This window comes from Chiloscyllium punctatum, chromosome 3 (genome assembly GCF_047496795.1).
Source record: "Chiloscyllium punctatum isolate Juve2018m chromosome 3, sChiPun1.3, whole genome shotgun sequence".
Taxonomy (NCBI): domain Eukaryota; kingdom Metazoa; phylum Chordata; class Chondrichthyes; order Orectolobiformes; family Hemiscylliidae; genus Chiloscyllium; species Chiloscyllium punctatum.
In genome coordinates this window covers 56,964,665-56,989,944 of record NC_092741.1, presented here as the reverse complement: position 1 = coordinate 56,989,944, position 25,280 = coordinate 56,964,665, and the positions used below count along the sequence as shown (strand labels likewise).

The 25,280-nt window shown below is 40.8% G+C and overlaps 1 protein-coding gene across 7 annotated transcripts in view; it reads right to left on the bottom strand.

Annotated features, from left to right (window-relative positions):
• Positions 1 to 25,280, bottom strand: part of LOC140458858 (actin-1) — a 105,546-nt gene that overhangs the window by 59,091 nt on the left and 21,175 nt on the right. For 5 of the 7 annotated variants that reach the window (XM_072553557.1, XM_072553564.1, XM_072553593.1 and 2 more), the window contains 2 exons: positions 12,977 to 13,137; positions 5,311 to 5,457 (listed from right to left, as the gene is read on the bottom strand). In XM_072553557.1, the coding sequence (XP_072409658.1) occupies positions 5,311 to 5,457; positions 12,977 to 13,137 (308 nt within the window). Of the gene's footprint in view, positions 1 to 5,310; positions 5,458 to 12,976; positions 13,152 to 25,280 lie in introns of all 7 variants that reach the window. The other 2 variants (XM_072553574.1, XM_072553602.1) reach the window with 2 other exon arrangements.

Here is a 25,280-nt window from a genome sequence, read left to right as displayed (position 1 = left end):
GATGAGTCTGATCTGTTTTATGTGCATAGTTCCCTAAATGTTCCTGTAAACTGACAATCTAATGAGATAGACACAGTAAGCGCTGCAGATGCTGGAAGTCAGAGTCAATAGATATGAAGCAGGAAATGCACAGCAGGTCAGAGAGCAGGAAAGTCAATGTTTCATGCTGAAACCCTTTGTCAGGTCCTTTCCTGCTCCTTGGATGCTGTCTGACCAGCTGCGCCTTTCCAGCTTCAAATTTTTCAAATAAAATCCCTACAGTGTGGAAACAGGCCCTTCGGCCCAACAAGTCCACACCGACCCTCCAAAAAGGAACCCATTCAGACCCATTCCCCAACCTTATACTTACCCCTGATTAATGCACCTTAGCTACACATCCCTGAACACTTATGGATAATTTAGCATGGTTAATTCACCTACCTGCATCTCTTTGGACTGTGGGAGGAAACCGGAGCACCCGGAGGAAACCCACACAGTCACGGGAGAATGTGCAAATCCACACAGTCAGCAGAGGGTGGAATTGAACCCAGGTGCCTGTGTGAGGCAGCAGTGCTAATCGCTGAGCCACTGTGCCGCCACATCTATGGACTCTGATGAGATAGAGCTAGTCATTCATCCTATTCCCTTTCCTTCTCTTTTAGATTTCCATCTATCTTTATACCTTGAGCAGAAGTTTCCCCTAAAGACTCCAACTCACAAATGATATTCAAGTTTAGATCTATCCTGAATCCAGCCTTTTCTGTTTGAATTTTCATCATCTTTTCACAGCAGAGAATGGAGATTTTAGCTCCACTAATACTGAAGAAAGTTCCAGTATTCTTTCATCTTCAACTCTGCAAGTGTTACTTGAATAGTCTGCTCCAGTTTCATTTGTCTGTCTGATGTCTGACTGATTCTTGCAAAGATACAAATTAGGAGAAGCAGGCCATTCGGCCCATCAAGTTGCTCTGCCATTCAGCAAGATCACGGCTGATCGGTTTGTGTTTCAAATTCCACATCTCCATCAATTCCTGATAGCCTTTGGTTCTCCTGCCTGACAATGTCTACTTAATACTCAACTAAAATACTCAATAACCCACCATCATCCCCTTCTGTGGTAGCGTGTTCTCAAGTTGTGCAACCCTCAGAGAAAAATAAAGTTCCCCTCTAGCCTAAAAGGATAACTCTTAATTTAAAACACCATCCCCAAATCCAGGACTCACAAGAGCTAACCCCTTTTCCACATCTATCTGGTCAAGATCACTCAGGATCCCATCAACTTCAATTGTATCACCCCTTGGTCTTCTGAACTCTGGTGAAAGCACGCTCAGCTTGTCCAATCTTTCCTCATAAGAGTGATTTGATTAGCAAGTATCTATTCCCTCCAACACCAATGTTCAGTAGCAGCAGTGTGCAAGGTCTACAAGATGTACAGCAGAAACTCACAACGGCTCCTTAGACAGCACCTTCCAAATCTTCGACCAACTTGAAAAAGAGTAGAAAGTACATGGTAACACCACCATCTGCAAACTCCCCTCCAAGTTATTCATGGTCTTGACTTGGAAATACACCGCTTGTCACTGAAACTTCCTTCCCCACAGCATTGTGGGTGTACCTACACCAAACAGACTGCTGCAGCTCAAGCAAGCCCCTTCCCCACTACCTTCTCAAGGGCAACCAGGCTCAGGAAATAAACAATGCCCCAGTCACGTCCATGAGTGAATAAAAGAATACCAGATCCTCACCAACCTATAGGAATCCCTTGCCCAAGATCACCCTAACTGCAAAGAAGCATATGTGCTGATAACAACCAGTTTGAATATTTCTGACTGGTCAGGTGGAGGCAAATCGCAAGCAGTTAATGGAGTCAGAAAACCTGCTATCGCATCCATCACAGGTGCCCCATCTGTGCCAGTCTGTGAATCCAGTATTAGAGACTTTTTGATCATCTCAGGACCCATAACCAAGAAAGAAAGTCATCCTCGGACCCATGAGACTGTCCGATAAGAAGTCGTCAATCAAGTGAGGGCAGACCTTAAGGGTTCATGTCTTCAGTTCATGCCTGGAGAAGGGGAATGTGGTTATGCTGGGATTGCATCTGATAATCTGCCTCCTGACTGTGTTCATTCCTGCAGCCCTGCTGTAATTCCAGTGTAAAATACACAGAGGGCTTTGGACACACTCTCTTAGCTGCTGACTGAAAGATGTGGACCCAGTATTAAATTAAAGCAAAAGTGCCAATCCATTTTGAAAGGAAGCAATTTCTATTATTAACAGAAGGTGTTCAAAGACCTTTCCCATTCCAGTCAACTGGCACCTTTCTCAGTGAAATACTAATTTAACTTATTACTCACTCATTCTGCCAATACAGAAATACAAACTTAGAAACCCAATGAATGTCAACATCTATTTTCCTCCCATAATATTCAAATATAAAGCTTAGCTGAAGAGAACACTAAGGACTTTCTAACCCCCAAAATGCTCCTACAATTCAACCTTGGAAAAGGGCCATCTAAAATATACATTAACCAAGACAGTCAGAGCAGATTTCTTAAAGGAAGGTCACGTCTGACTGACATGATTACATTTTTTGAGAATGTAGCAAGGAATGTTGATGAAGATAGTGCATTTGGTGCAGTCTAAATAGATTTTAGCAAGACTTTTGTTAAGGTTCCATTGGCAAACCAGTCACTGAAGTAAAAGCCCATGTCATCAAAGACAAAGTGGCAAGGCAGGTGCAAAACTAGTTCAGAACCAGGAACACAGCTCAAATCAATGCACTTGTTTTAAGGGTTCTTTGTGAATTTTCCCTGAGAGCTACATTTTGTTTTTAATCTTAAAAGGTGATTTTCAGGTTTTCAGGGCCTCCTTATCCATTCTCACTAACTTCATTATGAGGTGTCCCTCAATTATCTAATGCAATTATGTAGTATCACTACCTTCTCTATTGTGTTAACTTTTTAAATTGGTTTCTTCTTTACTAATGGATAAGATAGCACAAATACCAAAAATTGTATTCCTACATTACAAGCATTATTAGATAATTAAACTTGAAATTTGCAAATGTATTTTATTAATTTATCATCGATAAATCTCCCATATGCTATCTTTTTCTGCATTCATCAAAATAAATAGTTAAATACATGTAAAAAATGTAAAAATAATGCAAAATTCATCTGAATTTTCCAGGAATTAATATTCATGTAATTTGGCAAAATATAAGTTTATATTAAGTAGCCATAAGAATATCTTCATAAAAGTTGAATGCAGGATGCTGACGTTATTGAAGGGAACAGTTTGTCGATAATTGTAGTCTTTTTGGGGCCTGTAAGGGATGAATCCATGAGTTATCCCACTTATTTTGAATGTCTGGCAAAGGGCATTGTTGATGGATGCTTTTGAGGTTGAAAAGAGCTCTAATTGAAATGTATGAAATACTATGCCAAGACAGAGTGAGAAGTAGAAGTAAGGATATAGAAAATCGCGGGGCACAGATTCAAGTTGGAAAGTAGGGTCTGCGTATGTCCAGAAACTCCTATAATCGGGGAAAAAACAGTGGTTGCTATTGCACTGAAACACGTGACAATTTTTAATTTACAAGGGTGAATGAGATTTGAGATGCATAGAAATGATAAGAAGTGTCTGGTTAAAATATTCCAACTTCATGAGTATGCAATGCATTAGCGATGACAACGGCAATGCTATGGGTGTGTTCAGGGTGATGGTTCTTTGTAGAAGTGTCAGTTATTTTGATGATGACCTTTATTAATAAGTTGCAAACATTGTCTTGCATCCATTTAAGAACTGTGCGGGCTAGGAAATAAGTGCTTTTCACATTTGTTGTGACTTTGAAATTAATAATTCTTCTAATTCTGCTTCGATGAAAGTCCGAATGCCTGTTGTGTCAACACTAATACAGAAAGTAACATTTCTACGTGATTGCACCACCTGATAAAGGAGTTAGCGACAATGAAAAATAACCCCCGAAAACCATAAAGTGACACTCAAAAGCAGCTCTTATAAGATTACTGTGTCCTGGAGGAGATTTTTAATCATCAAGATGGGGCTGATGAAAAACTCTTATTTATCAAAGTAGTAGTGGCGGCATAAACCTTTGAAACATTTCAGAAATACTTGAATATACATCTGAAATGGTTTAATCTACAAAGCTATGGATCAGGAGTTGCAAAATAGAATAAGGTTGGATATCTGCTTGTTGGCTGCTGTGAACATGTTGTAAATTTCTATGATTCTATGAACGTGACATAGATATAAAAGGCATAGAATCCCTAGAGTGTGGAAACAGGCCCTTTGGCCTAACAAGTCCACCAAAAAGTAACCCACCCAGACCCAATCCCTTGCATTTACCCCAAACTAATGTACCTAACCTACACATCCCTGAACACTATGGGCAATTTAGCATGGACAATTCACCAAACCTGCACATCTTTGGACTGTGGGAGGAAACCGGAGCACCCGGAGGAAACCCATGCAGACACGGGGAGAATGTGCAAACTCCACACAGGCATTCGCCCGAGATGGGAATTGAACCCGGGTCTCTGGCGCCATGAGGCAACAGTGCTAACCACTGAGCCACCGTGTCACCCCCACATGTGTGCTTGTGTTATATGCTTCTTAAGTTATACATCATCCAAAAGGCTATAATTTACCACTTAGACTTCCAGATGTTTTTGCATTGTTGGGAGAGCCTTCACTGAAAACATACCTGTAACAATAGGGCTGCAACCTATAAATAATAACAACAAGGTTAAAGTGACTGCCAAATAAATAATTTGGGATTCCAGTCATTTGAAAATGTTATATAAAAAATGAAGCAGTCAATTAAACTCAAACTTACTTAATTAACTTTGGAAACAGATGTCAATTCCTTGGTAGATTGCACCTATAAAAATTTGTCTCAAACATAAAATACTTCAAATCTTTGAACAGTTTGAAGTCATTTCTGGCTCTGCGTATATTTACACAGGAAGCCAATGTTAAAAATACAACAAACTTCAGCAATGAAACAGAGTATCTACAATAGAAGCACGTAGATGACAATACTAACCAAAACAGATACTTTATTTTGCAAGTAGTCAAGGTCTGTGATGACCACATGGGTCAGTTTTCTCAGAGGAATTTTTTTTTTAAAAAGCAAGGCTGTATGTGTTCACTCTGATACTAATAGGTTTGCCAGTTTTTCCAAATACATTTCAGAAAGCGATCTCCCATTGCAGCTTTCAAAGTGTGAACCAAAGGAGCGTCTTTCGCCACTGATTGCTGACCTTCACATTTGAACATCCCACAAAACTGAGACTTTGGCTTTGTTACCTTTCATTCTTTTCACGTAGGTCCCCAAACGTCTGCCAAAACTGGGCAGTCCCAGCCATGGCCGAAAAGCAGGGGTCGGATTTCGGATCCGTGAGCTTCTCCAAGATCCCCTCACAACTTCTCAACAGGTCATCGATTCCCAGATCCCTAAAGCAAAAAAAGGCCGACCTCAAAATCTTTAACTAACATAACATCAAGCACACACTCATGTTAATAAACTATTACAAATTCTATGTGCGTCCAAATCTAAATGATTTACGAAATAATTACATAATAATAATTAGTGTACAATTCATGATAATGACAAAGACAGACACATACCCCTGGAGCTTTAGGAATAGGTCAGTCGATATCAATTAAGATCATCCTCTGACCCTATGCACAAGGGTTTGAAGGTGATCTAACAATGAATGGAATGTCTACCAGATTTACTGCAGATTTCCACAGTCACGTTTCTGAGCAATGGACTGGTTCCTTCAGATTTGAATTCTTGTTAAAACATAAAGCAAAACCCTTGCAGAAGAGTTTAAATAAGGAAGCCAAAAGGATTGGCTTGTGATGGGAGGAGAATCAAAAATTTGTGTGCGCATTGTTATGAAAACACTGGTCAATTGTTGGATACACATAATGAATTGATTTATTAGTTTTCTGGAGCTGTACATTTCTACCTGTTAGTCTGATTCCACACCCTGCATTCACAAAGCAGGAGCTTAACTAGATACAAATGCTGGAAAGTTACTGTTTGGAACTTAGGATTGTTGGCTGCCTGACTGTTCCTGATAAATGGACTGCTGGTTGAGATGCGTCAGTCTTCCTGTGTCGAGATAAAATCGCAACTGGAGATATCTAACTTTGCTACTTCAGCGCTACTGTCTCTGAAGCTGCGAGAGCAAAAAGACAACTCCTCAGCTAGGTCTTGGCAGCTCTGGAAGCAGTGATTTCAACATCAGTATTGTGCTCCGGCCTGGTGAGAAGGGTTTAGGAGGGGAGCGTTGGAATGAGATCAGGCCCATCTCAGTCAGAGGCCTTACCCTGGTGCCGCCAGCACTTATTTTATGCCCTTCTCTCGAAAAGGTGACGATTCCCACCTCAATTCCCATCTAAACCCACCTGACCGGAAACCCCTCCTCCAGCTAGGAGTTGGGCTTCATTTTCAATGTTTTGGAATGCGCTGTAGGATTTAAACCGTGAGAACGTATGCCCTTCATAACTTTATGAATGGTGCATCGTTAACCTGAGGACTACCCCACAGATGCACTAGTCCGAGCTCCTCTTTAAACTTGGGGTTACAATCTCATTTACTTTGCAACAGTTCCATCACACGCTAAACATAATCCGCAAAACGGAAGCAAATCCCGAGGTGTAGTATAATGTATACTTGGAGGGATTACATCAGCATTACTGCGGCTTTCTCATTCATACACAGCACCAGCCACACAATGAATGTCAGGGGAGGGAAGGACAGAGTTAACCTTCCCTTCAGTGAGCGACAGTTTTCTTTCTGCCACTAATTACTTTGTATAGAAAAGTGCAAGATGTCAAATGGTTCACCTACTCACCACTTAAAATCACCAATGTTCATTTCTGATATAGAAGATACTGTACTCTAATCTTAGCATTTTAACACTGCACTGCATCCTCCGGCCTCACTTGGAAGACTTCATGTTTTTATATGAAAAGAATTCTGCGCAAAGTAGTGACATTTTTCTCATTAGGAGGAAGTATATACAAAGTATCTCTCACTGACAGAGCCAGCTGTGTATTTCATAAAGACATCATGAAGTGTTGTCTCAGCGTGTTCAGAACACACAGTCCTCCGTAACATTAACTACTCATTCAATTTGAGAGGAGTAACTACAGATCGATAAATTTTAGCTTCACTGGATGTTGGAGAAGTGCATTTGTTTGTGGGTATCGCTGGGTGTGTCAGCATTTACTGTCCGTCACTAATCACTCTTGACGGAGTGGTGGTGAGCCACCTTGAGCTGCTGCAGTCAGTCCATGGAGTGGGTGTATCCATTGTGCTATTAGTAAGGGAGGCCCAGTGGCTGTGAAGGTGCAGCAATATAGTCTTGGTGTCAGGATGGTGAATGACTTGAGGGGAAATTGTAGATGGTTCCTGTGTGTCTGCTGCTATGGTCTTTCTCAATGACAGAGATGACGAGTTTAGGAAGTGCTGTTAAAAGAGCCTTATTGAGTTGCTGTGGTACATCTTGTCGAGGGCACACACTGCTACCACCGTGTTGTCAGTGTTGGACAGAGTGAAAGCTGAATTGAGTGGTGTATGGGATGGTGACCAAGGTGGTTGTGTTGTCCAGGATGGTGTTGAGTTTCTATTAGTGCAGTGTAAGTGGTACCCTTTTTGGTAAGTGGAGTATATTCTTTCACACTCTTGACTTGTGCCTTGTAGATGGTGGACACTCTTTGGGGATCAGGGGGTGAGTAACTTACCATGGCATTGCCAGCATCTGACCTCTTCTTGCAATCATTCAACATATAGTCATAATGAGGTCAGTTTCTGATCAATGATTACCCCCAGGATGTTGACAGTAGGGGATTCAGTGATGATAATACCATTGAATGTCTGGGGGGAATGGCTAGATTTACTCTTGGTGGAGAGAGTCACTACTTTACATTAACTGGATGTAGTAAACAAAATTGAAAAGTAATATTTACATCTTGAAATCAAAACAAAGACATTCGACAAAACATAAAAAACACTTGCTTTCAATGAGATGATGTGGTATGGTAACTACAGGAACTCTCTCTAAAGTGGCTTTTGCAAACAGATACTTTCTGGAGGCAAAAGCAAAATACTAGAGTCATTGGAAATCTTAGATAACAATGGAAAAATCTGGAAATATTCAGCAAGTCAGATAGCATTCGTAGAAAGAGAAGGAACTAACAAGGTGAATTTGATGGGAGTGGTTGGAGAATGTTCTACATTGTTGTAGTTATTTCCAAAATGCAATTCAGATATTAAGTACAGATGTTTGGAAAATCATTGTAATGCAGACAGATATCTGGATTACCACCCCCAACCACATTGAAACCAAAAGAGATGTATTTTTTTACTGTAATAGCACCCTCTTGGGCCTATGTATACACCAGAATAAACCGGTTCAGGTCAGCATTGACTCTTTGCAAGCTGCACATTGTTGCATTTCTCATTTAGGTTTGAATGGAACAGCAGTGCACGTGTTCCAAATTGGCAAATATGCTCTTGTCAAATGAAAATACTCGGCCCAAAGGGGAAGTAGTATTTGATGTAATTGCATCACAAATTGACAATTTTGTTTTTGTTTATTTATCACTGCACACCTCATCCTATGACTGGTAGAATGTCAGCTGAATTGTTCTTTAGAAAACAGGCTTTCACTGCTGAAGGCACATTTACCACCGTCTGCAGAAGGAAAACGACCGAGACAGAAAGAGAGGCATGATGGGAATAGAGAAATAAATCTGAGGATTGAACCTGAAGGTTAAGGTGAAGGAACATCATCATAAATGGTTCAAGTGGCTAAAAGGGAATGGCATAAAAATGTGTGATCCTCACACATATCAAGTCCAGATGCTTGATCGTGGATAGATTAGTCTTGCAAATGGAGTTTATATTTTACCTTCAGAGATTCACGAAGAGGGGAGATAAGAGAAGTCAAATGATGAACTGGTTGGGATACAAGTACAGGACCAACGTACCAACAGATTCAAGAACAGCTTCTTCCCCATTGTTATTAGCTTTTGAACAGACCCGTCATAGTAGAGTTGATCTTTCTTTGCACCTTCTCTGTCGCTGTAACACTCTATTCTGCATTCGGCTCTATTACCCTGCTATATTCATGTAAGGTATGATTTGCCTGGATAGCACGTAAATCAATACATTTCACTGTATCTCGGTACATGTTACAATAATAATCAAACAATAATTATACCATCTCAAGCTGCACCTTAAACCATTTCAGATCCTAGTCAGAGTAAGAGTCAGGAGACATATCCGCTGAAGGAGAAAATTCAACTGAAGGTCAAAGAAAAAATTGATCCTGTTAAAGAAAGCCTCTCCTCATTCCCAGGTCAAGGGCAGTCTCAATTCTTTGCCCAGTTTTGAACTTCGGAATCAAAAAAGGAGTAGGAATAGATTTAAATAGATTTAGTTAGATTTGTAACTAAATGGGAGATGGAAGTTGTACATAAGTTGCATGGAATTTTGAATGTTGTGTAACATTTTCACTACGGAGGAAGGAATGATCAGACTAATACGCAGTTTGCCAACTCGAAAATGGGTTGGCAGCAGCAATAATACCCTAGGGCTGGCCTGAACAAGCTGAGAGCGGGACTTTCACTTAACCACGGATACGTCCTGGCCAATAGCCAGCAATTGATAAGAACAAGCAGTGTCAGAACTCCACTGCAGCTGCTTCTGGGATGCCAAGAGTCTTGAAGAGAGGCTCCACTGAGACTATACTTACTGTGAAATTCTGGATCCACAGTCAGGGATTATTCAAGGACCCCAGTGAAGTGGTGGTTGTAAGAGGTGTCATACCTGGGTGAAGGTGGTAGGGAGAGATGCACAAAGGTAGGGTTACCATTGGGAGATGGCCCTGATAGACAGAGGGAACCACTAAAAGGAGGGAACCCTTTCTTCTCACACATCCTTTCCAGGTTTAACAAGAAATGGGATAGTCATTTTCCTTTCACCTTTACTTACCAACTTAATAATGGCAGAGGCAGCAGGAGGACCTTAAATGGCCTTCAATTGCCAGCTGAAGGGTCTCAGAAGGCCTGAGAACTGACAGCTTACTGACCCACTGTAATATCAGGCACAACGTGAGGTGCTCAGGATGGCGGTGGGCTTGCTACCGAACATATTTACATGCTCCTGCATCTTCAAAAATACCGGTACATAGTCATGAAAATGTCCCTCAGTGTTTCAGATCTATAACCTATCATTAGAACTGGCAAAAGTTGAGAGACGTAATAATTTTGAGGAAGTGAAAGTGGGATGCAGTCAAGACCATAAGAAACAGGAACAGGAGTAGACCATTCGGCCCCTCAAGCCTGTTCCGCTATTCAATAGGTTCATGGCTGACACCACTTTTCCCCATAACCCTGATTCCCCTGCTGATCAAGAATCCGCCTTAAATATACACAAGGACTATGCTCTCACAGCTCTCTGTGGCAAGGAGCTATAAAGGATTAGAACCCTGAGAAGACATTTTTCCTCATGTCAGTCTTAAATCGGAGCTACCCTATTCTAAGACTGGTGCTAGACTCTGAAGAGCCCCGTATGTCTCAATGAGATCACCTCTCATTCTTCTAAACTCCAATGACTCCAAATCTGTTTAATTTTTGCTCATATGACGATCCCTCCATAGTGGGATCACCCTTCTGAACCATCTCCGATGAATATATCTTTCCTTAAATAATGGGATGAAAACGGCTCTCAGTACTCCAGATGTAGTCTCACCATCATCTTGTACAGCTGCATTAAGACTTCGCTACTCTCATACTCCAAATCCCTTGAAACAAAAGGCAAGGTCTATTATAAGGTGGAAGGATAAAGGGACTGGAAGGTAAAAAGGATGAGGCAAGGCCAAAGGAAGTGATAATGGGACAAGCAAAACAACAAGATACAGCAAGAGGAGCTGTGCATAGCAGAATCATGAACAGGTGCTATCCAAAAGCAAAAAGGACACAAGACAGTAAAACCAAAAGCTGTGAAGAAAATAATAGGGGCAGAGATAAAGTCATTGCTGAGCTCAGGGTGAGAGTGTACAACATGGTGACTTCAGTTCTATCTACCTGCCTGCACTCGCCTCTTCCATAAGTGTTTCTCCCTTGTCAATCAAAAATCTGTCCAACTCTGCCTTAAATACATTCAGTGACTGCCTTCATTGCCCACACCTTTGGAGTATAGGAGTTGGGACGTCATGTACAGAACCTTGGTGAGTACTTTGTGCAATTCTGGTCACCCTGTAACATGAGGGGGTTTAGAAAAGATTTACCAGAATGTTGTCAGGAATGGAAGGCTTGAGTTATAAGGAGAGGCTGGAACCTTTTTCCACTGGACCAGAGGTGGTTGAGGGGTGAACTTATTGAGGTTTATAAAATCATGAAGGGCATAAATAAGGTGAATAGCAAAGGTCTTTTCCCTAGGTCGACAAAGTCAAAAGTCACACAACACCAGGTTATAGTCCAACAGGTTAATTTGAAATCACAAGCTTTCGAAGCACTGCTCCTTTGTCAGGTGAAGTCCCTAGGAGTGGGGGAGTTCCAAACCAGTGGGCATATTTTTAAGGTGAGAGGAGAAAGATTGGCAAAGGACATGGGGCAACTTTTTTTATTGAACCAGAGAGGTTCACGTGTGGAACAATCTACAATAAGAAGTGTGGATGCAACATTTACAACGTTTAAAAGACATTTGGATAAATAAGTGAAAGATAAGGTTTGGAGGCAAATGGGCCAAAAGCTGGCAAGTGGGACTAGTTTAGTTTGGGATTATGGTTGACATGGACAAGTTGGACCGAAGGGTCTGTTCCAATACTGTATGACTCTGTGATTGAATTTCCGCTGCTCACTGGTGAAGAGAATTCAAAACACTCACAGCAGACTGAAGCTGCTCCATCCCACCCCTGTCTTGCCTGGGAGGCGTCTTATTTTGAAACTATACCCTGCAGTTCTTCATAATCTCATGAGTAGAAACATCCATTCAGCAACTTCCCCGTCAATCCCTCCCACAGTGTTACATGATTCAATGCGATTACTTCCAATTCTTCTAAACCCAACCCCATTGGCCTAACCTGCTCAACCTTTTCTTTCTCATAAGACAACACCAATATCCCAGGAATCAGTCTCTCGAAGGTTCTCTGAACTCTGAATAGAAAATCTACACATTCATTGTACTTCATTTAGGCACTTTCAACTGTTCTCAATGGATTAAATAGTCAGGAAGACTGCACTTCATTTATTCCCATTCATTAATATTGACGTTTGAGTTAGTATTAGGGTAAATAAACTCATTTGTTTACAATAATCCCTCCTCAGACACCTGGAATAACTTCTACACCATATGGGAATAAAGTGGAGCTTAACCAGTGCTTTACACAGACAGCACAAAATGTTTTCCATCCAGCTGAACCATAAATCAACAGTTTCAACAAAAATACTGGAGACAAACTTACAAAAACATCCTTTTGCAACAGTTAGCCACCACACAGCAATGTAAAAAGCTGGAGTTCCTTTTGAAAAAAAAAATTCTCTGGAAATTGAACATGCTGTACAGAGTGGTGATATTGCTATTAATGGGCCCAGATTTGTTGAATCATTACTGTCCGCACTTTGAAGTTGCTTCATACAAATTATGCAAATAAAATGGGCACATTTAGAGACAGTCAGCTATGTACATGGAATAGGAGGAGAAGTTGGTAAAAGGAGATGAAGGTAGATGGAGAAAGTTCATTTTCTGAATTAACACTAACATAGGCCACTTGGACAAAATTAACTGTGTTTATGCTGTAAAATCCTTCATAGTTCAATGAATTGGAATCATGCAAGAAATAAGAAAAACACCTTTTATAAAATTTCTTGTAAATTTGGAATAATTTGAGCAAAAAGATTCTGACTGAACAAGATGTGAATTGTATAATATTAATCTAATTAGTTTGTTCACCTCCTCCATGCTATGTGAAGCTCCATGACTTGGTAAGAGAACTGTTCAAATTCTTCTGCTTCTGTCGGCCATGACTGGAGAGACAGCTGCTGGAGACCAGCAAGACAGCGAGGAAATCTCTGGATCAAGGTATAATATTCATGTGTGAAGCCATCAATCTCCTGCAAGAAATAAGCTACTTCATGCATTTATAATTGCAATTATCCAAAAGAATTAAAAATTCACTAAGTCATTTAGACTGCACAGACATTTATCAATACAAAATTAATACCATGTACACGGCTGAAATTCTTGAAAGGCACAAACTTATTTATTCCATTATACATAACTTTACACTAATCGTAGAAAAGTATACTTGTAAAGGAAAATGTTTGAGAATTGACTAACTTTTACCATGTTTCTCTACTTTCAGTTTACACTGAACACACATGAATTTAACTGAATATTAACATCTCCAAAATCTGTGCGCTGAATGGAAATGCCATTAACTTCAAGCTCCCTTTGAAGTCACACATCATCCACACTTGGCCATCCATCATCATTGCTGAACCAAGATGAAGGAACCTTCCCCAACTAACAGCACCATGGCTGTAAACGTTCACCCCACAGAATGCAGCAATTTAAGAAAAGCAGCAACAGGCAACAGCCATTTCTCAGACACACCCAAAACCGAAGAATGAATAGCATTTTTGAAAATTATGTTGAGTTAAGGCCATCTTAAAATGGTTGGTCTGTAAACTAAGCTAATTTGTAGCTAAGAACAAGATTCAACAACACACACAAGAAGCTCCGACCATGAAATTCCTCCTCTGAATAAATTTAGCAAAAATTGGCTCAATGTATCATTAAATTGACCTTTCAGTGAAGTTCCAATGTTATATTACTCATTTTTTGTTTCTATTCTCCCTTCAATACTTGAGCTACGTGAAACGTACTGAATACTTTTACTGCCCCAATTCCCAAAATGATGCAAGATTTGCAAATCAAAGGAGACAACTGAAGAGACTGTAGAGGCATTGGTGACCATCTTTCAGGAATCACAGGAGTCAGGAAGGGTCCCAGAGAGCTGGAAATAGCTACAGTAACACCTCTGCTGAAGAAGGGAGGGAGGCAGAAGACTATAGGCCAGTTAGCCTGACCTCGGTCTATGGTAAGATTTTAGAGTCCATTATTAGGGATGAGATTGTGGAGTATTTGGAAGTGCATGGTAAAATAGGGATGAGTCAGCACGGCTTCATCAAGGAGAGGTCATGCCTGGCACATCTGTTAGAATTCTTTGAAGAGATAACTAGCAAGTTAGACAAAGGAGAACCAGTGGACATATTTATCTGGATTTTTAGAAGACCTTTGAAAAGGTGCCACACAAGTGGTTGGTAAATAAAAGTCCACGGAATTAAAGGCAAACGGCCATAGATTAGAGGATTGGCTGATTGGCAGAAGGCAGAAAGTGGGAATGGCAGCCGGTAACTAATGGAGTTCTGCAGGATTCAGTGTTGGGACCACAACTAATCACTTTAAACATTAACAATCTGGATGAAGGAACTGAGGGCATTGTTTTTAAGTTTACAGATGAACAGAATAGACAAGGGACAGGTAGTGTTGGGGAAGTGTGGAGGCTGCAGAATGAGTTAAGACAGGTGAGGATAGTGGGCAGATTGAATACAAAATGGGAAATTGAGAGATTATGTACTTTGCTAAGAAATATAGAGGCATAGACCATTTTCTAGATGCACATGTTGATATTAGCTAGAAATAGGATTTGGCTTGGCAACAATAGTCTGGAGTCACTTCCTGTCCCAAAGGCATAACAAAGTAGCAAAGGATTGCTTTCATAACCTAGAGGTGCTTGATCATATAGAGTTCGAGTACTACTGAGAAAATGGACTCACGCTGTTAAAGACGTTTGTCTTGAGCTCATCAGGACAAATGCATGAATATAAATTTCAAATGAAGCAACAACTTATCCTGCATGAGAAAGTGTTACTTGACCAGCAAGGGAATTCTGATTGGCTGGAGCAACACCAAGAATTTAGGAAACCATTTTCCCCATACTTTAATTCAAACAACGATTGGAAAAAAGCCCTGCTGTTTGCAGAGGACAAGTCCTGCATATTCACATATGTAGTTTATGGAAATTTGGTGAACCAAAATACGAACCGGAGTGAAAATATTAAATTGGTCATGAGTGTAATTTTTAGCACACTCAGAATTGTATAGCCAGCGTTGTCCAATCTTTGAATCACACCAAACATTGCACATTTGAGTTCTGAATGCACAGGCTCCTCGAGTATGGTTAAGACTCTTCCTCTTGCTGTTTGATAGGAACTGCTGATCAATGGAAACTATATACCTGGTATCACACCAGCACTGTAATTCATATACCAGACTGTACGTTTGTGTAATAGGCAAAGCATCATTTGGCTGGTCAGCAGCTTCCTGTCAGTGGAAAATACCACTCATGTTGCTATGCCATACTCACAGTTCAAATCAGCTTGCTATATCTGTTGCTTACATTTCTGAGATAGCTTAGATTGAAATAGGTTGGGCACTTCTCAGGTTTTAAAATGATCTGTTTGTGAGGACGTGCTGTTTGAGGTAGCTACATCTTTTGAAGTTTGATGTTTTTGCATCTGTGCAAGATAAAAGTGCAAGATGAAAATTATGTCTCTTTTCACAACCATAGTTTAGGTTTAGTCAGGAAAAAGTAAACTAAAACTACTTCCGTCAAAACATGATGAGTTTGGAGAAAATTGTAAGTATTAAAATGGGATATCTTAGAACATAGAACAGTACAGGTCAGGAACTGGCCCTTCAGGCCAATATGATGCCATTCTCAACTAGTTCGGTCTGCCTGTACATGTACCGTATCCATCTATTCCCTGTCAAAATGCCTCTTGAACATTTCTATCGTACCCACTTCTACCACCTCCCCTAGCAAAGCATTCCAGGCATCTACCATCTTCTGGGTAAAAAAAAAACTTGCCTCGCTCATCTCCTTTAAACTTTTCCTCTCACCTTAAATCTATGCTCTCTAGTATTTGATATTTCCACATGGAATAAATGATTCTAACCATCTACCCTATTACTGCCTCTCAATTTTATATACTTCTTTCAGGTCACCCCCTCAGGTCTTTTACTCTAGTGAACACAATTCAAGTTTGTTCAACCTCTTTTTAAAGCTTATATGCTCCAATTCAGGCAACATCCTGGTAAACCGCTGGTGAATGCTCTCGCAAGCCTCCATATCCTTCCCATAGTGTGACGACCAGAACTGCACACAATACGCCAAAAGTGGTCTAACTTACATTGACATTAAAATACAGGAATCTAAATATAGTCTGTGAATAAAACTCTTAGATATATGCTTTTCTAAAAAATTATTGTATTCTAGAATACACTCAAAAATGTTCAGTAAATCCTTTTAACATTTGCAAATCTGGCATGAGATTTATAAATTTGCACATTTTTAATTAAATCCTGTAGTAAGGGAGTAACATATACTGCTCAGGTCAAAGGAATTTTATCAGAATGGCAACAGTAAACTAGGCATTACTTGAGCACCAGACATGATAATAGCAGAAAAATATTTAGCGAGTGACCTTGAATAAAAATTAATTTATCAGGTTCCTGTTGTTAGTTCAAGCATGAATGTTTCAGCCATGCAGGTCAGGATCCCCGATCTGTGAGGAATTAGCTTGCATTTGTATAAAACCTTGCATGACCAACAGACACCTCAAGTGCTTTATGACTAACAAAGTATTTTTCTCGAAATGTAATAGCTGGTGTAACATAGGAAACATGACAGCTGACTTGCACATTGCAACATTACACATGCAGCAAATGTGGCAATGGCCAAATAATGTGTTTTGTGATGTTGACCGAGGGATAAATATTGGTCAGATCATCAAGCCTGCTCTTCTTCAAAATAGTCCTATGAAATCTTTTAAAATCTACTTGAACAGCCTCAGTCTAATATCTCTTCCAAAAGACAGTACCTAAAACAACACAGGACGCCCTCTGGTTTGGGATTTGAATCCAGGGCTCATAACTCAGACGTGAGAGTGCCATAGCTGACACTAAGAAAAGGATGCTCCAAATTCCCTGGGTCAGGGAAGAGAATAAAACTGGACAGGAGTTTCCAATCTCATTCTATTATCCAAGGGCTTGTTAAGGTAGCAATCATCTGTATGTACCAGGAAAGGACAGGGTCAGGCATCGCTGTAATGCTCTTTGGGACCAAGCAGACTTTCAATATTGATTACCTAAGCTTATAAAAAAGGGACAGTTGAGAAATAACTCTGACACAGAAAAGAAACATGTAAATTTGCTTCAAAGGTTAAACCAGGAGCAATAAGAATAGACCACAAATACAACAGTTTTTAGATCAGAAGGTGCTGGAAAAGCACAGCAGGTCAGGCAGCATCCGAGGAGCAGGAAAATCAACGTTTCGGGCAAAAGCCCTTCATCAGGTATGGAGGTTGGGAGCCTCCAGGGTGGAGAGATAAAAAACAAATTCAACAAGTACACAAGTACAACAAATGGGTAGCTAGAAAAGAGAAGTGCAACAAGGTTGTATTCTGTCTCCAGATTTTTAAAAAATCTTTACCAAATGCAAGATATCGGTCAGTAACCAGGAATTTCTATTGGAGGAGAGATTATTTTGGGTGAAATCACTTGTTTCTACACTGTAGGGATTCTATGAATTGATCACCAAAAGACAACCACATTTCTTTGGACATGTACTTTATAGAGAGAAACTAAAATATCTGATTAAATTGAGGACAGCAACACAAGACAGACACAAAGGAGAAAATACATCAATAGCTTAAGGATTTCTCCAATTAAAGATTGGAGAAATACCTTCAAGATAATACTTATCATCAAAAACACTGGAAGTTCGAGAAACATAATCACTGACATAATACATGGCACCTGAAGAATACAGGGTGACTGTAAAACTGTATACCAGCAAGCAATGAAATTTGAACTAGGATGGTGGGGGGGTTGGGGGAGATTAAATTGCTGGAAACAGAGTCACAGAGCCATAGAGATGTACAGCATGGAAACAGACCCTTTGTTCCAACCCATCCATGCCAAGAGATATCCCAGCCCAACCATGTCCCGCCTGCCAGCACCCAGCCCATATCCCTCCAAACCCTTCCTATTCATATACCCATCCAGATGCCTTTTAAATGTTGCAATTATACCAGCCTCCACCACTTCCTCTGGCAGCTCATTCCGTACACGCACCACTCTGCATGAAAAAGTTGCCCCTCAGGTCTCTTTTATATCTTTCCCCTTTCACCCTAAACCTATGCACTCTAGTTCTGGACTCCCCCACCCCAGGGAAAATACCTTGACTATTTATCCTATCCATGCCCCTCATGCTTTTATAAACCTCTATAAGGTCACCCCTCAGCCTCTGACGCTCCAGGGAAAACAGCCCCAGCCTGTTCAACCTCTCCCTATGGCTCAAATCCTCCAACCCTGGCAACATCCTTGTAAATCTTTTCTGAACCCTTTCACGTTTCACAACATCTTTCCGATAGGAAGGAGACCAGAACTGCACGCAATATTCCAACAGTGCCCTAACCAATGTCCTGTATAGCTGCAACATGACCTCCCAACTTCTGTATGCAATACTCTGACCAATAAAGGAAAACATACCAAACACTTTCTTCACTATCCTATCTACCTGCAACTCCACTTTCAAGGAGCAATGAACCTGCACTCCAAGGTTTCGTTATTCAGCAACACTCCCCAGGACCTTACCATTAAGTGCATAAGTCTTGCTAAGATTTGTTTTCCCACAGAGCACCACCTCACATTTATCGAAATTAAACTCCATCTGCCACTTCTCAGCCCAGACAGTCTAGGGAACTATAGACCAGTGAGCTTGATGTTGGTGGTGGGCAGGTTGTTGGAGGGAATCGTGAAAGACAGGATTTACACGTAGTTGGAAAGGCAAGGACTGATTACGGACAGTTAACATGGCTTTGCGCATAGGAAATCATGTCTCACAAACATGACTGAGTTTTTTGAAGAAGTAACAAAAAGGATTGATGAGGGCAGAATGGTAGACGCGATCTATGTGGACTTCAGTAAGGCGTTCGACAAGGCTCCCCATGGGAGACTGGTTAGCAAGGTTAGATCTCATGGAATACAGGGAGAACTAGCCATTTTGATACAGAACTGGCTCAAAGGTAGAAGAGGGAAGGTGGTGGAAGGTTGTTTATCAGACTGGAGGCCTGTGACCACAAGGATCAGTGCTGGGTCCATACTTTCGTCATTTATATAAATGATTTGGATTGAACATAGGAGGTATATTTAGTAAGTTTGCAGATGACTCCAAAATTGGAGGTGTAGTGGATAGCAAAGAGGGCTATCTCAGATTATAATGGGATCTTGATCATAATTCACTGTATATCAGTTGTAAAAACGTACAATCACCTGATGAGGGAGCAGTGCTCCAAAAACTAGTACTTCCAAATAAACCTATGGGACTATAACCTGGTGGTGTGATTTTTAACTTTATAAAAATGTATGCATTCCTTTACAAAGAAAATGTACTTGTTTTCTCTTAGTGAATTTACTGCAATTTTTATTTTAATACAAAGTACTGTTTGTTTTATTACCTGAATTAACACACCATTTCAAATCTCTTTCTTTAATTTACTTTCCAGTACATCAGGGGCAGCACAGTGGCTCACTGCTACCTCACAGAGCCTGGGACCTGGGTTCGATTCCCATCTCAGGCAATTGTGCAAATTCCACACAGATAATCCTCCAGGTGCTCCAGTTTCCTCCCACAATCCAAAGATGTGCAGGTCAGGTGAATTGGCCATGCTAAATTACCCATAGTTTTGGTGCATTATTTGGGGTAAACGTAGGGTAAGGGAATGGGTCTGGGTGGGTTGCTCTTCTGAGGGTCAGTGTGCCGAAGGGTCTGTTTCCATTCCGTAGGGAATCTAATCTAATCATGCTGGTTGACCATTTTAGTTTTGGAGCACTTTATCTTCTTTATGTTGTATTTGTATCTGCACTGTTCTTGAATAATTCCCCAAGTCGAATTAAAACATTCCCATTTGGCTTTAAATGTTTGTAAATTTATTATAAATCACCCTAACAACAGTAATTTCTTTACGTTCCCATATATTAAAAGAACAAAATGATGCAAATTACTATCGCTATTCATAGAGGCTGTTGCCTGTTTTGTCGTTGTAGTAATGACAGAAAAAAACCATTTGCAAATCAAATTTCCTTTGGCCCTTTTGCTCTCACTATGTATGTTTTTGTGCATGCATTAATTAAAGGATAATGAAAGCATGGAACTTATCTGGTCCCATTGTACAAGCATAATTTAATCTAATGAATAATATTTACTTCTAACTGTTGGTTAGTAATGCTTGCACGAATTTCTCCTAGCAACATGACTACAGACTCTCTATATCAAAACAGGTTACATTATACCGTCAGCAGATTACAAAAAAAAATGCAAAACACGCTTTTGCTGATCAATCACAGTCTTGTGCATAGGAAAGAATATTTTGTGCTGTTACACAATAACTCCATATTTCAACTGTAATGTAATGTGTAACTGTTTTGTCAATTGACTTGAATCATATGCATTATTTAACATGCTCTGCATAATTCAGTTTAGTGCTTCACAATAAACACAGAAGGTGATTTAACTCTCAGTGCTGAATTTCTTCAAAGCACAATTTTCTTTCCAGCTTTTGGGCCCACTGCTTTATGTTGTGGATAAAATGGTGGACATAATCGGTTACCTTCATCACTAGGTGTTTTCTTGGTTGGCTAAGGGGTCAGAGGTGAGGGATGCCCAGCCCATCTCCTTCCCCTGACCTGTTCCCCGTAATTCGACCACTAATCCGTCTTTGGGATAACAGAGGCCCTGAACTGCTCAAATAAGGGCAGTTACTCACTGGAGAATTTCACATCCCTGACCTGTAGCCCCAGAATTAATATGGCTCATCCAGAGTTTCTGCTTAGTAGCAAGCCCCAGAACATCATAATAGGGAATTCAACAATGGGAATGCCAATGGCTGTCAAGGTGTGATGGTAAGATTCTCACTTATTGGAGTGAGAGAGAGAGACAGAGAGAGAACAAGCAAGCGAGTGTGCAAGAGAGCGCGCAACAGCGCGAGCAGGCAAGTGAGAACACGCAACACACAGCGCGTGACAGAGAGAGAGAGAGAGAGGTAATTAGCTGGATTACATTTGTTCTACCATGTTTACCTTTTAAAAAAAAAGACAGGCAGATGCTGGAGTTTGAAAAACTAAAACCAGAAATAAAAAATGAAAAGAACTGCAGAATCAGAAACAAAAAAAACAGGTCTAGCAGCACCTAGACAGCAAAGCAGAGTCAATGGTTTTGAGTCCAGTGACCCTTCCTCTTAACTTCTTCCTGTCAAGTGGAAGCTGAAGACATCATGATACTGTTCCAAAGAACAGCAGGTGAGTTCTTTTTGGAGCTCTCCTATGGCACAGTGGTAATGTCTGAACCAGAAGGCCTGGGTTCAAGTCCTGCCAGCTATAGAGTTGTGTTAGAAACATCTCTGAACAGGTTAGTTGGAAACACAGGTTATTAAATTAAAATAAACAAATTCCTAATTGGTCCCCTTGCACCACAAGTTACATCCGACAGCTTGGATATCATGTGCTCACAGCCAGCGCCACTCAATTGACTCATGGTATTAGGAATGTCTGAGAGTGTAGCTACCACCTCTCCTGGAACTTTGGAAATGCCTGCTGCATTTTGTGTTTGCCTCCAAACAGTATTGTCAGAAATGAGGCAGGCAATTTGCTATTTCTGGTAGCTTTCTGCATGCAACATGATAATGACCAGATAACCTTTGACATTGTCTTGGCTGAGGACAAATAACTTGAATCTTTCACACTTGCAAAGCTCACAGCATGTCAACATTAGATACAAACCTGCAATTGGGCAATGTTTACTGGCTAGTCCTGTGTGTGAGAACAATTACACTGACAACTAATTTAGAATTGTCAGTCAGACTTGAAGTGTGGCACGCATGTGTGCTGGAAGCTACATACATAAAGGAACCTTAAGTATCTGAGCAACACGGACAGGGAGCATTTTGTTCGGATAATCGAATGTTCGGATAATTGAGGTTCCTCTGAGTTTAATGCACTGAGCCCTGTCCTTTGCAAACAGAACAAAAATACCATAGCCACACACTGCACCTACTTCAATGCAACAAACTAAGTGCAGCATTTCTCTGGGCAATGCTCTCACCAATGTCAAACTGCCTGGTTTAAATTCAACCAAAGCTGAGGTGTTAACTGTCAATCATCAATATTTAAGGCAATCTCCACAGGAACATCTCAATCAGAGACACTTTGCCAATCAAACTAGTTCTCACCATATTGAATATAAGTGTTTATTTTTCCCTTGAATTTATACTCTTGGGAATGTCAGTATAAGTACAAAATGAAAAGCTTTGACAAAAATATCTTTCAAACAGTAATACTCAAATTACTAATGATGTGTATCACACAGCTTTCACCATACAGTCATTTAGGTCTACAGCACAGGCAAAAGGTCCTTTGGCCCATCATGTCTACGCCAGCCAAAAACAACCACCTCAATATTCTAATCCCATTTTCCAGCTCTTGGCCCACAGCCTTGGCATTGCAAGTCTACATCTACATACTTCGTAAACATTGGGAGGGTGTTTCTTCTAACACCCTTATAGTTAGTGAGTTCCAGAATCCCAGCACCCTCACATCTCTTCGAAATCTTCTGCTCCTTCCCTTAAATCTATGCTCCCTGGTCATTTATCCCTCTATCAAGTGAAAGGTTTCTCCTGTGTACTTTACGTCCTTCAATTTTACACATATCATCACTTTTTAGAATTAGAATTAAGTTTTATTGTCAAGTGTACTCAAGTACCAGGGATACAGGAGTACAGTGAAGACTTTACAATGTTACTATTCACAGCACTATCTTCGATACAAGGTACCTTTAGGTACAAAATCTTAGGTAAAAAGTAGGAAAATAAAGAAATAAGTTAAAAGCTCCACATTGCAGTTCTTCTTGGTATAAAGTAGTAAATAAGAAATGAAGTTGAAAATTCCAAATTCCAGTCCTCCTTTAGCCATGGGCCTGCAGTTGCTGGGCTATCCCTAAGAGGACTCTATCTCTCTCCGGTGCTTGGCTCAATCTCTCTACCCCCATGTCTCCATCTCACTGTGGACTACTATCCTCTCTCTCCCATGCAATGCTCAGCCAAACTTATTAAGTAGGCAAAAGTGAGGACTGCAGATGCTGGAAACCAGAGTTTAGATCAGAGTGGTGCTGGAAAAGCACAGCAGGTCAGGCAGCATCCGAGGAGCAGGAAAATCGACGTTCCGGGCAAAAAAAAACCTATTGATCAACTCTCCTACGTTCAAGTGTATATCATTTATTGAAATCAGGGGCTCCAATATTGACTCCCATGGAATCCCAACTCAACTAGACAGTCTGGGGCCTGAACTCCTGTGTCCACATGCTGCAAACATCTGGGATTCTGGAGTGCAGAGAGAGGAAAACATGTCTGTAACTCTGTTATCTGGGGTACTGGCTGATTGTGAGAGGATGTCAAGGTTTTAGAGAGAGGGTACAGACTAAATTTCCTCTCTGGCACAAAAGGATGAAACATTTCAGTCATATGTAGAGACTAGCGATTGTTCTTTTTTTAATAAAATGAGACAGGGTGACACACATGGATTTGCTACAAACACCACAGCACACTGGGTTCAAACATCAACTTTATAACAAGGTTTCTCACGACAGATCAACAAGTTTTGCTGCTCAAATGGTTTTTGCAGTATATTTCCTGTCATCTTCCATAGACCTATACACAAAGTTAAAAATCACACAACACCAGGTTATAGTCCAACGGGTTATTTGGAAGCATTAGCTTTCGGCTCTGAAAGTTAGTGATTCCAAATAAACCTGTTGGACTATAACCTGGTGTGTTGTGTGATTTTTAATTTTGTACACCCCATCCAACACTGGCATTTCCAAATCATATACACACAATGCTCTTCAGTAGTATACCACAAATTGATTGCAGCAACAGTATTAGAGATTTGGGTTCATTCCATTGTAAATAGCTACTGAAGAAATTAAGTGAGAATTCTCAGTATTTAAAACTATTCATTCTAAAAGCAGTGCACATCTTTCTTTTTAAGAACTTTTCTTTCTCCAACAATTGTGTACTCCCCCTAAATGTGCTGACTCAAGTTGAACAAATGTCCAACTTCACACAGGAAGCCTTAGCCACTGGCAACACATCAGGAATTCAGGCATGAATTATACACATTTTTCTTCAAGTAGGAGTAGAACAATCAGCCCTGGAGTGTATCCGTCATTTAGTTCATCACAGCAATTGTTCGCCTCAGATCTCTCCCTTTTGGATGCCTTTTCGAGGTGATGTCATTGACTATTCAAGGGTTGCTGAAGCTTAGCATATGCCAAGGGAATTACCATTGGCCAGGCTGCTGATTGGTTGGCAAGGTGACTCTGATGTACTGAGGCAGATAACTGCTCATTAGTCACACTCAAACATGGCTCATTTGCAGTTTACTGAGAGCAACTTACATTCCTATTCAAGGACCATTCTCTGCAAGCAAAGTCTGCATGTGCTTCTACTGCCTCCCATTTCTTTCCTCATGGCAACATCACAGCCAGAGTCAACTTCAGAACCAATCATCACCTTCTTTCTCCAGTGTGGGCGGCACGGTGGCACAGTGGTTAGCACTGCTGCCTCACAGCCCCAGAGACCCGGGTTCAATTCCAGCCTCAGATGACTGACTGTGTGGAGTTTGCACGTTCTCCCCGTGTCTGCGTGGGTTTCCTCCGGGTGCTCCGGTTTCCTCCCACAGTCCAAAGATGTGCAAGGCAGGTGAATTGGCCATGCTAAATTGTCCGTAGCGTTAGGTAAGGGATAGATGTAGGGGTATGGGTGGGTTGCGCTTCGGCGGGGCGGTGTGGACTTGTTGGGCCGAAGGGCCTGTTTCCACACTGTAAGTAATCTAATCTAATCTAATCTAATCTAATATGAACTGCTGTGATCAGTTGAAATTTGGTGCGCCAGCATCTATTCTGCTGAGCCCAAGACAAAATTGCTTGAGCATCATGGGATCAAATGCTGTCACAGCAGCTGGTACAATACAATGTCATTGGGATATACACAATGGAAACACACCCTCCGGTCCAGTTGTCCATGACAACCAGATATCCCAACGCAATCTAGTCCCACGTGCCAGCACCCAACCC